Source organism: Hylaeus volcanicus, chromosome 6, assembly GCF_026283585.1.
Source record: "Hylaeus volcanicus isolate JK05 chromosome 6, UHH_iyHylVolc1.0_haploid, whole genome shotgun sequence".
Classification (NCBI taxonomy): domain Eukaryota; kingdom Metazoa; phylum Arthropoda; class Insecta; order Hymenoptera; family Colletidae; genus Hylaeus; species Hylaeus volcanicus.
Genome location: NC_071981.1, coordinates 17,395,578 through 17,408,582, shown reverse-complemented (window position 1 = coordinate 17,408,582; position 13,005 = coordinate 17,395,578). Strand labels below are relative to the sequence as shown.

The window sequence follows — 13,005 nt, the reverse complement described above, 5'->3', positions numbered from 1 at the left end:
ACATATATATATATTTTTTTTTATGTTTACCATACTATTCTATGCTATAAATGAATAGAATCCGCAGTCTAGTTATAACGAACTATTAGCTATGAATCGTATATAATACAAAACTCGGTGTTGTTCATTTTCGGTTACTCGCGATATATTTAATTTGATTTCTTCACCTGATAGTACTGTGCTTCACTCCAAGATAAAAATCCCTGCTCACCGCGCTTTTACATGAACGTTCTACATATACTCAACGACATTCCTGTAGTTGCTTTCTCGAAGAAACATAAACAGTTGAAAGGAATTGAAAAGTTTACCATCGACGATATTTGAATTCCAGGCGCGAAAGTCTATCGCGAGACTCTCCCAAGACGGAGTACAATTGGTAGCTGCCAGTAATTCGACCCTCCTCGATTCCCCTCGTTCATTTTCCCTCCCAGGATTCCCGTCGACCATGCGTCGAGCAACGACTGACCATACGGTTCACTTATCCAGCTCGCCCTTTGTTCCAGGCGAAATTGGAAACGAAAGCCCTGAAAGCGAAGAGGCCGGGATTCACAGACGAACGGTACAACGAGACCAGCTATTACGTGGAGAACGGTCAGTATATTCTCTTCATACGTATATAGATCGTTTCATGTTTAACAGGTTGACTGCCATATTGGTCACTGGCGACCAGCACTCTTTGAATTTACAACGTACTTAGAAATTGCTCATGACTGTACAGTCTATTCATCGTCTTTGAGAGTACTCCAATTTAGAAAAAAGAAAGAGATAGATCAATACAAGTTTTAGCTGGACGTAGATGTCTTCTTTTCATAGTTATAGAAACATGAGTATCCCCATAAATTCGTCAACAGAAGTTTAACTGTAAAACGTTGCAAAAATGTTTGTATACGTATATCCAATTGTATTATTTACTAGACTACATAATATTACTATTTGGATAGTATTACTAAAAATTAATTAAATATTAATATTAATATCTTAGATTAATATTAAATATTATTAAATTTCAATATTGGTGAATATTATTAATGGATAATATTAGTGAATATTAATTATCGAATATTATTAAATATAAATAAATAGCTATTTACGCGATACACATTTCACACCGAAAATGTCTCCCTCGCGAGTCTCGTATTAATTACAGTCGTCCTCGTAGCGCCACAGCTAATTCCGTTACTTCGTTTCAATTTACGTTTCAAAACGTGGGGTGTCCATAAAATTATACTCATAATTTAAGGTTAATAAATCGGCAAACAGCTTTTGCGTCCAGTGCACAACAAATCCACACTGGCACGATACGTTGCCAAATCCGCGAAACGGTCCAGGCACGTTTAACAGCGAATCAGGTTACCGTGTCCCACCTCCCATCGGACTTCTCAATTCCCCAGGTCGAAAACCCGTGTCCCATCGCCTCATTAACCGCGTAACGAACGACTCCCAGGTATCGTTCAATGATCAATCAACGATCATAAATCCGAGCGCGAGCCATTAATCGCGCACGCTGTTCCGAGAAACAAGCTGGCTCAAATGACTCCCACGACGCACTTTGACTGCATTAACGTTTTCACACGGGTTTTCGATATTTAATCTTAAACTTAATTATGTGAATTATATTATTTAGGATTTTAATTGATCTGCACATTTTTTTTTGGAGAAAGAATCGAGTATAAGAAAAACACAATATAGTAGTAGAAATTGGATGTATCGAGTATGTTAATTTATTTCGTTGATTTTTGCAAACGGTGCGATGAAAGATAGAAATATTCAATAGTTTATCTAAGCATTGTTGTTTTACAGCGTTGCTAACAATGGTAGTTTTATCTGTGTTATCTTATCGATATCAGACTATTAGTCAAGCCTTTTATTTCTTTTTCAAGTGACTTAATACATCGACTAGAGACAACTGTAAATAAAATTGTTTGACTCAGCTCGTCATTTATCGATGAGAATCCTACAAAAAATTGTCTAAAAACCGTCTACAACTCGAAGACGGGGGACGCGAGTGGTTCCGTGACTGGTTGCATATTTCCATTTCGACTTGACTTCACTTTCCAGTGGAAAGGTGTCGGGCGAAACGGATGGTTAGAGAGAAGAAGATGGGCGAATGCCATTGATCGTTTCATCCGCGTTCGCGTCGATCTTACACCGGTAACTGCAGGCTTGCCAGCACTGTTCCGAGGTAATCGTGGATAATCCCGCGAATGGGCGCGATCCGAGCAATAATCCGACGAGGATTCTCCACCTTCGGCCGGGTTAGCTGGCGCGGTTAGCGCGCGTGGCAATGGCAGCGCTATCGAATAGGGAAAAAGGGACGCGACAGAGCCAGACAAAAGAAGCTTTTTTCCCGATGTTCTCCCTTTCATCGACCTACCCTGTGGCCTCGAGTTTTTCCTTCTTTTCATATTCGTCCGTATAATAGCCCTGAGAGCTTTGCAGCTTTGTACAATTTTTTTTTTATCGCAATTCAGACCCTCTTCATCAAATGACGTAATTGTCTACATACAGAGTAAATGAGAAATGCAGAATTGTTTTTTCAGGTTCGTGTGTATGGTATTAATTTTATTACTTTACTAGCAGTGGAATAAATGCTATATTTTTCAATACACGAGGTGGTTTATCTGATGCCACCACCTTTGTTTACGTCTCCACCTTTGGTCTTATTTAATTTTTTTGTTCAACCTACAAAATCGTCAGTTTACTCTACCCCTTAAGAACCTTACCTTCTTCCACAGATTTGTTCATAAAATTCGAATCTTGGGTTCTGAAATTCGAGTAAAGGTAACAGTTTGTATGGAACAACGAACTCTCTCCAAACGCAACTAGCATCCCAAAAACTACACCAGCCGTATCGTTAACCGCTTCGAGCTCTCCTCGATAAGCTTTCGATATCGAGGGATAAATGTTGCTAACGAGCCAAGCTCAGAGTCAGTCAGCTGCGTTTGTCCGTCAAATGATTCACGTCGTTGAACGTCGATAATGCGCTCACCGCGACGTAGAAACACAGAACGACGTCGCCGCGGAGGCGTACTTTAATTACAGGACGTATCGACACTCGATAAATCGGCTCGTCGCGGCCCCTTCCCATCGCGATATTAATTTAAACCGGCTCGCTTTCTAATATCCAGCGCGTGTCTCGCGTCGTGGCGAGCGTCTGTTTCCGCTCGACAACGCACCAGCTGAATCGATCCACCGCACCGAATAATGGAGCGACGCGGGATAGTCATCGACACGTCGGTTTTTAATTAACGCCGATACGTAATTAAAACGACTCACTCTCCCTTCGACGCGTCTTGGGGACGTACAATGGAAATTATTATCAGGGATCGGAAAATTCCAGCAAAGGAAATTCCAGGCGTCATTTTTTGTGGCATATACGTGACGATGGAATCGATGGAGTTGGCAATATTTGTGAAATTAATGGAACTGATGAAATTGGTAAAACTGACGAAAGCTTGTTAAAATTGGCAGGATTGATGAAATTTTAACTTAATTTCAAAATCTATTTCACCAATCCCATCGATCCTGCCAATTTTAACACGTTTACCATTTTATTAATTCCATTAAATACGTCAACTCTAACAATTTCATCAATGTTACCAACGCTTCAATTTGAGTAATTTCATTAATTCCATCAGTTTCTTCAATTTATTGTCAATGTTAATTGACAGCAGTGTGTCGCATCACACCAGTTAACAAACAGCATGTATATATTTGAGAATTTTATACATCAAAAACAATAAAAAACATTTGTTTTATTTCAAACGAAAAACTCCGATTCAATATCAGAATTTCTAGAAAATTCGCTTTTAAAAATTCCATGTACTACATAGTTGATACATACTGTCGAATTTGATCTTTGCTTCCAAAGCATCCTGGTAAACCTCACCATAACCATTACCACGCTTCAGCCTCCAATGCATTCTCAACATTACAATCAAATTCATAAAAAAAAATCCACCCACAGTCTTCGTTTCCTTTACCTCGTAAACCTATCGCTGAAATCAAAGTAACCCCCCTTACCCACCACTGAATTGCTCCCCGAAGTTGACGAAATTCGAGTCGTTGGCCAGTCATCGATTCCATTGAAGTTCATTATTGCAAGTTGCAGTCGCGGTCGCGATAACAGGACCGGTTTGGCGTAGTCGAAAGGAAAGGTGGTGCCCGAAGCACGTAAGGACCGAGTCTCGCGGAGCAAGTGTGCCGTCGAGGAGGTTTCGCGAACGAGTGGGAGACGAGAACCGCGGTGCCGGTGGTTTGGTGGGGGGCGAGGGGGCAGAGGAATCGATCGAATATTTAGACCCACGAGCATATCGACAACCGATATCTGCTCCACATTCGAATAATAGACTCGCGCGCGGATGACGACGTGCTGCCGGGGCATCCTTCGGTTCCTCCTCCGACGAAACAAAGACCTATTAATGCCACTCGAAAGACACACGCCCACCGATGTGCCTCCCCTGCATCCACCTACCCTCGCCCCACTCCATGGACGTAGCCTTAACGCGAGAAACGCATTCCATTACCGGGGTACTTCTGACACGAACGCCCCTGCGATCTCCTTCCCTTGGCAGATCTCACCGCGACATTGTTCCCGTTGTCAATTCTCGATTTTATGGTTGGAGTGGATCTCTCGGAGATTAGCGAACGTCGCTGCTACTTTGAGGTTCAGGGAGAAGGGCTACTTTGGCTGGAGAACGTTAATTGTTGCATCGGTGCTCTGGAGCAGGAGCTCGAACTTCAGGGATTGGAGACTTTTGAGTTCTTAGACTTAGTAGTTCGACAGAGTGTTCTCGTAGGTCGTGGTCTGGGTAGGTGAGGATTTGGGCGTACTGAGGCGGTGCTATTGCCAAAGCTGCTGTATCTTCACTATCGTAGAATGAGGGACACCTTGAATATTTTCTATCATTTCGTGATTAGATGAAGTGGGAGTGTCAGGTCCACTTACTCTAGTTCTGACCATCTGAGACTTGGCAAAAGTGATCTTCCTTGATTGCAGTGGACCTTTCACAGATTAGCAAATGCCACGGTCACTTTGAGGTTTGGTGAGATGGGCTTCTTTGGCTGGGGGACGTTCTTTGTGGTAGCGGTACTCTGGAGCGGGGCTTAAGACGTCAGGGATTTGAAACTTCTGAGTTCTTAGACTTAGTAGTTCGATAGACTGTTCTCATAAATCGTAGTCTGGGTACAAATGTATTTAGGGTTAGAGAGGAGCCTGTGAATTCTGCCAAGAAGTGCTACTGATTAGGTTGTTCTATACATTCATTGTCATTCGAGTGAGTTACACGTATAGATCACAGTTTAACTCGATTCAGCTGTATGTTTTTTCATTGTCGCTCGGGAGTCTTCTCTTTGAGAAATAGTTCCTGTCATTTAAATAGGACGGGGAAGCAATCGACAGACTCTATGAAAACAAGGATACTTTCACAGAGAGTGATCGTTTAGAGACAATTGCTCATGAGAGAGAGAAGATTCATTGAAATTGAGCACAGAGGAGGCGACTCAGCGTCCCCGTGGAGTCAGTGCTTCCCAACAGGTGTGATGCGACTGCTGTCGAAAAACATTGCAAATGAAAGAAGAAAATAAATTGATGGTGGTAAAGGGTTAGAGATGGTGAAATTTACGAAATTGATTGAATTGTTAATACTATAAAAATAGAAAAAATTAACAGCATCGATGCAATGGTATACTCGAAAAAATTGACATAATTAATTGAAATGGTGGCATTGATAAAATTGACAGAATTTATGAAATTGATAAAGTTGGCAAAATTGATGAAATTAATGGAACCGGTGAAAGTGACAGATACGGTGATATAACACGATATAAAACGAAGTATAGACTGAAGGGTTGGGAAGCACTGCGATAGAAGAGCCATAACTCGCCGGATGAATCGCTTTCCCACGTAGGGGAATCAAGCTGATCGTCAAAGGGGAGAAATCGGGAAATCGTCCGGAATGTAAAGCCGTCGACGAATCAGCGAACATCCTATGAAAACTGGCCGCAAAGTCAATGGATTGTCTCCGGTCGCCCGAGGAGGACTTGACTTCTCGAATGAAGACGGCGGGTAACGACGACAGCGATAGCCTGGGAGTTTCCGAGAGCACAATAAAACTGCAAAGGGAAACGGAGTGGGGGGAATGGAGGACGAGAAAGGCGGAGGAGAAATATTTTTCCGGACTTCGAGAGTCGTTTGACGACGCAAAATCGACGAAGAAAAACACCGAGGAGAGTGACGAAGAAAGGGGAACAGGAAACCTGAATTCGACGAGATTCGTCTGTTTCTTGTCTACGGGGTGTGACGAACATTTTTATTTGTCATTTGCTTTTTCTTTTCTTGATCAACGCTCTACGAAATAGTAGAAAATGATAAATGAGTATTGATTAATATTAATGATAGGATATACAGGGTGTCTCGTAACTGGCGATACAAACGAGTAGGGGATGATTCTACGCGAAAAATTGAATCGAAAATGTTGAATAACATTTTTTCATATGACGCTTCATTTTCGAAAACAATAAGTTTGGAAATGTTTGAAATGTTTGTTAAATTAATGATTTTTTGGTGAAAATGTCAACCAATTGACGGGACACCCTGTACATCTATGACCACACACCACCCGTCACACTTTTTTCAGACGTGTGGCAGCCCGCTGGTGCTCGCCCACTTGTTCCACTTTAATAACAAGAAACAGTCGAAAGAAAGAGTTTCTCTACATCATTGTACTCCGGTTACAGAGAAAGTAATAACGGCCGTGGCGAATCCTTTCCGCAGGGCAGATAAAAAGATACACTAACGACACGGTTTTCAAGTCAGATTGAGTGCGAGTAGATAAACCACGAATTAAGCGAACCGTCCGTCCGTGAATCCTGCGGATCAATAAATCCAAGGAAAGAACCAGACAAAACTAGAATGGCGATTCATATTGAAAATGCATAATAAAAACACAGTATCCGACGTCATAAGAATGTTTTAATTGACCATCAATTAAGAATCTGATAAATCAATGAACGAGAATCAAATTCCACTTAATCGTTGGTTTAAAAAATCTGAAATCAAGCGAAGATCAATTTTTAATTCATCATCAATGATCTGTCAATTTTAAAAACGAAGAAATCAATGAATGTGAATATTAATCTAAGCTCAAGAATTACGAACTAATTTTGTATCGATTAAAGTATAATAAAATATCGCCCTACAAAAGTGTCTTCTTCAAAAACATTTGCACCAAAATTTACATCGACACAGGGTTAAATTTGATCTCTGGAAAGTTAGTATCAAGATCCTGAAGACTAAAATTAGCTGTCTATTGTTTCATCGCTGTCCCGGTTCAATTCTCTGCACAGTTTTAACAAACTCCAATTCCCGTCTCGATCGGGCAAAGCACTCTAAGAATCATCAGGATACCTTTTCATCCTCTTTCCTCAAGGCTCCACGAGCGGCTCCCAAAGAAGAAGAAGCCCTCCCATGCGCAACGCAGAAAAGAACGAGGTAGATCAACAACGTCTGGGCATTCAAAAAATACGAGGGTCTGTGGCCACCTGCTGACTCGAAAGCTTCTCCTATTTTCAGGCCACGAGGAAGGCTCCCCAGACGAAGTCTGTTCAAAAGGAAAGCCAAGAAAGAGAGAGACAGACTCTGAAAGGGAGGGAGGGAGGGAGGGAGGGAGGAAGAGAGAGAGAGAGAGAGCGCCAAGGATACCTCTGGTCAATAGGGTACTCTTGGCTCCTAGGGTTCGAGATAGGATCGGATCTAGATTTGAATCACGTAGAAGCTCCACCCCCCTATCTCCTATGTGTACATGTGTATCAGCAATACCTGAGTTGATCGCTCGCCTATGAAGCCCCCCCCCCCCCCCCCAGCGTGAACGTTGCATCAACGTGGCTCAGATAACCGCCTGTTCAATGCGACCAGTATGAAGCTCCGATTTACCAGACGATCGATTTAATTGTCCTGCGAATCCTGCCTCTGTGCTTGGCCGTCTTCATGACTCTCCTTCTCTGTTTTGGGATTATTCGAAATGCGCCAATACTTCTAGATGAGCACCTTCGTTGTAGGTCAATCTTCCTTTGTCATTGGAACGTTAGAGAGTTCTTGAGGAGAAGGGATGGTGTTGGACTTTAGTAGTTCAGGTGACTTGAGACGGAATGTCCTTGAAATTGGGGGAAGAGCAGAGTTTAGTTGGATCTTTAGTGGGTCTTAAGTAGGCTAGCTTTGTGACATTGATGATGATGGAGATAGGTATTCAGAGTGTTCAATAACTAGTGATTATTACGAGGAGGCAGAGCTTGATCATTTGGCACTGGTCCATCGCTGGTTCATAAGCCAAAAATTAATTAAATAAATAATTACACTTTCACGTTGACATAATGGCTAAGCTTTTCAATGAACCAGGAAAATGAGCAAAAAAAGCTCAAGCTGTTAGTACCCAGTACACGCTCTCGTCATTGAGTTTATGTACCTAGGACGCCATTTTAGCCACACCTCTCTCATTTGTTTCGATCTCCGTTTCAACCACTTTAATCGTTATAACGAGGAGAAAAGAGTATACAAATCGAAGTACGTGAAAAACGTGTCGCATAGGAGCATAGAAAGCGAAACGAAGGGACAAGATTCATAAAATTGCTGTCTCGCAATTTCACTCTAATTTGCGTAACGCGTGCGTAATGAAGTCGTTCAGCGATAATAAAAATAATTCACGACACCCGCTACCGCGCTAACGAGAGTTTCGCTTGCGACAACAACGCTGTCGCGCGGATCATCGTCGAAACTCACGCGAATCCGTCGTAATCTCCATATCCAGCCGCGTAAATTCGTGGGCTTCTGTCTGCCGTGTATAATTCGTGGGAAGATAAGATTAGAGATGGCACAGGGCGTACAAGACGCCCGAGGGGGGCAAATACCGCTGGGCGATTTAGTGTCCTACTGCTAGTAATGATACGCTGCGAAAACGTGCCTTCGTCCTGGACTCTTCCAACCTGGTTCGACGATAAGACGCGAGGATATTAATGATACCTGACTGTTTTACCGATTTTCGTCGATCCCTCGTGAACAAACGACCTGAAAAATAAATATGCAGAGTTATGACTGGCTATTACGAGCAGTGTTTGAGTAATAAATTTAAAAATATTTATAGACCATTGGGGAAACTAATACTACTTTATGGCGAAATATACGAAGGAAGCCGCCTAAATTATTACAAGTTATTTTCCCAGAAATTCGAAAATAAAAAGATTTTCAATCTTAAAATTGTATCGATATCACCCATAATTTTCGAGAACACAGGTTGTAATAATTAAAACGAACCTCAGGGGCCGTAGCTATGCATTATTGTAGCTACAGTACGGGTCTAGCGATCCCGAGGTGCCCGAGCTATAGGATGGCCAACAGACCAAAACATACAGAAAAGAACAGAAAGAAGTATTTAAGCAAATGCAAAATAATATAAAGCAAAAATGTAATGAATATAATGATAAAAAGGCTCACTCAAACCACGCGACAATGTGAAGGTAAGAGCGTCCTAACATTAGAGGTAGCATACTTGAATGCTTAAAGAGCACCCTTATAATCAATAAACAAAGAACCAACCAATTTATACGGCTCTGTATATGATTTTGCGGATGATGTATAAATATTTATACAAAGTTATAGAAAGCTATTGTGAATGGCATTTAAGTATTCAATTCATGAAAAGAAAGAACACTGGTTCCCTTCTAAAAAAATAAATTTTTTCATCGAATTTATGGAAAAGTATAAATTTTCGATATATTTCTCGTCTTGAATTTAATCAGCAGACCTACAGTCGGTCTCATAAGTATCGATGGCCTCTTTTCTATCGAAGAAAGTCTAAATTAAATGATAGGTTTCATGTTTCCAAATACATTTTTTATTATAAATATGTACACGAATAAACATTACACATGTATATATTTATAGTGAAAATTTACATGCACGAATAAACTTTACACGTGTATATATTTATGATGAAAAATTTATTTGGAAACACGAAACCTATCATTTAATTTAGACTTTCTTCAATAGACATTGAGGGTACGAATACTTATGGGACTGACTGTGAATGTCCCTAGACGGTAACGATTAATAAATGGCACGTTTGGCCTGTTCCCATTTTTTTGCTTGGTTAAGCCGATTGGCAGACGGAAACTAGTCCTCGTTTTATTTTCTTTTCGCGTGTCCACGTAATTTGAATAAACGTTACTCGCACGGACGGGTTTGTGCAATTTGCACCTCGTCTGCAGTAACGCATTTGTTTAAATTTCATCGTATTCAGTGGGTCGCTTTAGTTTGGTATTCGAGCGTGGGAAATGCCTGCCCGTAATAAATTGTAGCTTTTGAAGTGTCGTTATACGCGAAAATAAAGAAATATTTTTCACAATGCGAAATGCAATATCTTGCCCGGTTATATTTAACGTCAATTAACAAGGGACAGCCGTGCGATCGATGTGCCATTGTAAATTATAATTGTTGTTAACACCCAGATAAGCCTGAATTTGTAAAAATGTAAAGCAAATTAAGTGTACTTTGCCCTTGTCGGTATTAAAAAAAGAAATAAAATACAGTAGAGTATCTTGTAATAAATATTTAATATTCAAGGGTATCGTCAAGAAAATTAGTATATAAACTTTTCGACATAAATTATTACTATTTATTGTAACAAACAAAATTTTACATAAGAATGTGATCAGTTTTATTATGACAGTCTCGTCTGACCATACGCTGACTTGCACTACTTGGGAGTTAGGCCGTTAAGTGATATTAGTCCGTAGCTGAACAGACCTTATCTTTGTTTGGAGTATATTACTTTCTCCTTTAGTAGGTAATTTCTAGACATACTTGTATTCAAGAATCCTCCGAAAATAGTGAAAAAAGTGTAAGATATGTTACTCGTACGATAAACTCCGCATAAAAGAGAAACGCGGAAAATTACCATAGCAATGATACCTTCCTCGTAGGTTAAAATTAGAATGATGAATGCTTCTCCTTGGAGTAAAATTTCACGAGAAGAACACGCAGTGAAATTAGTATTTCACATCTCGCATGAACTAATTAGTGTTTCAGCATTAACCACTTATTTAAGTTTGCGCAATTTGTTTTGGTATTCATCATTTATTCGAATTTGGTAGTAGAAGCAAATATGATAAAATTTAAATAATTAAATATTTAAATAAATAATAAAAATTTTGAACTTCCCCTGTAGCCTTCTGTTTGCAAATTAGTATACATCATCATAAAATTAATTTCATATCAATTTTAATGTCATCCTAAAATCCTAATTTCAATTTCATTTCATTTACTTTTAAAGATAATAAACTGAAAGTTTATTAAACAAATAATTTGCCCACGTAAAAGCCTCTAATCGTCCTCTTTATATTTACAAGTTCGAGCTTCCTTATTAATATAATTTCAAAGGCGTCTGACTGTTGGCAGTGCTCTCTTGTAAGTAATGCCCCGAGAATAAAAGTGCACTTGAATTCGCCTCGTTTATGGACTAGTCTCGCGAGTACCTGTTCATCTGAAAGCACAAAGTTTTACGACGGATCAAACTTATTACTGGGCTCGGTGGTGCTCACGAGTGTACCAAGAGTTCCCTCAAGTTTGTTTTAGAAGATATCGGTTTGCCCGCGATGGCGTTTCGATAGGGTTTGAACGCAGCCCTCCTTCCACTTCGCAAACACACGCCTGTTTATGGTGGTACGCTGCGCCCCTACGATTGTGAAATGCAACGTTAAATGAGCACCGATTGGTGACAGAATAAATAATCCACCTGTGGGACAACAAGGGAGAGAATAATTAAACCCGATAAAAGAAGGCAAACAGTATTTCTTTAGTAGAAAATGGAAACGACCGTTCGTAGTCAGACACGTATTTATACTTCCAGGAAAGGCATTCATTCTTTCCCTAATTTTTGTTGCTTATATCATTATTGTAGAAAATTGCTGAAACAAGGTTCTTCAAATTTCATTCTAACATAAAGTACCGTGCAAAGATGTTAGGCCACTTACAGTATATTACTCTTTAATGACGTTCATAATACTACATCAAACATTTTCATCTTGACTTACCGAAAGGAGATCGTCTCAAAGGACTTTCGAACTTCAGTCGACAACCTCGCCAGCTAAATTGAAAGTAATCACCGGAGCTATTTTAATAAACAATAAACTTTGGTGCTTCGCCTCTTCACTGCCAGAACTACGGTTAAAAAATTGATGAGGAGGCAGGTCGCTGTTAAAAAATTCTAACTAGAGTAGGGAGTGTCCAGTGACTCTTGGTCCTTTTCAGGGACGCTGTTCGAAGGATAAAAGTTACGTTGCCGCTTGAAATTCTCGAGTTCTTGGAATATATTTCGCGGTTCCTTTGGCGACGAGCGACGAGCTGCGATAAAAGTTAATTTTTAAAAGACACAGATGGACTGGCCATGGAAACGAAACAAAAAGAGGAGGAGTGCAGGGAAGAAAACGGGTCGAGTAATTTTTTCCCCCGTGAGGGTAATACTTTTTTCTTTATGGGACGTGGGAGCGTCGACGATCGATAGGGAATAAAATTCCCAACGCAGCGGCCGAGCAGTGGGGTTCGTTAGAAGTCGTAAAGCATGTCTGGCCATTTGCGTGAACGGAGTGGAAGAAATCGAGACGATCTCACGCACCCGTTTCGGATTCGATCGACGAATACCGCGAATTGATCACTGATAACCTATACCTGGAATACGGTCCGTACATAATTGATATCTGGAAGTGTTGAATGCTCGAGAAGCATGACTTATTTAGCGCAGAATTTCGTTAGAAATGTCAGGTGAAACTGGTTTGCCCAACTCCTGAATTAGAATAATTGATAAATAATAATTGTAATTAATTGAAGTGTAGGTTATGAAACGTATATTTTAAATACTCCGAGTAAAAGATATTCATTCAAAGTATGTTAAATGTATTCTAAAATAAATATAATAATATTATTTCATTTTGCGATAGTGCACACACTTTTTGGTT

General features: G+C 40.3%; 1 protein-coding gene across 4 annotated transcripts in view; it reads left to right on the top strand.

The window, feature by feature from the left end:
- Positions 1-13,005, top strand: part of LOC128878657 (pseudouridylate synthase RPUSD2-like) — a 198,298-nt gene that overhangs the window by 134,208 nt on the left and 51,085 nt on the right. For all 4 annotated transcript variants that reach the window (XM_054127020.1, XM_054127016.1, XM_054127018.1 and 1 more), the window contains one exon: positions 504-591. In XM_054127020.1, coding sequence (XP_053982995.1) covers positions 504-591 — 88 coding nt within the window. The remainder of the gene's footprint in view (positions 1-503; positions 592-13,005) is intronic.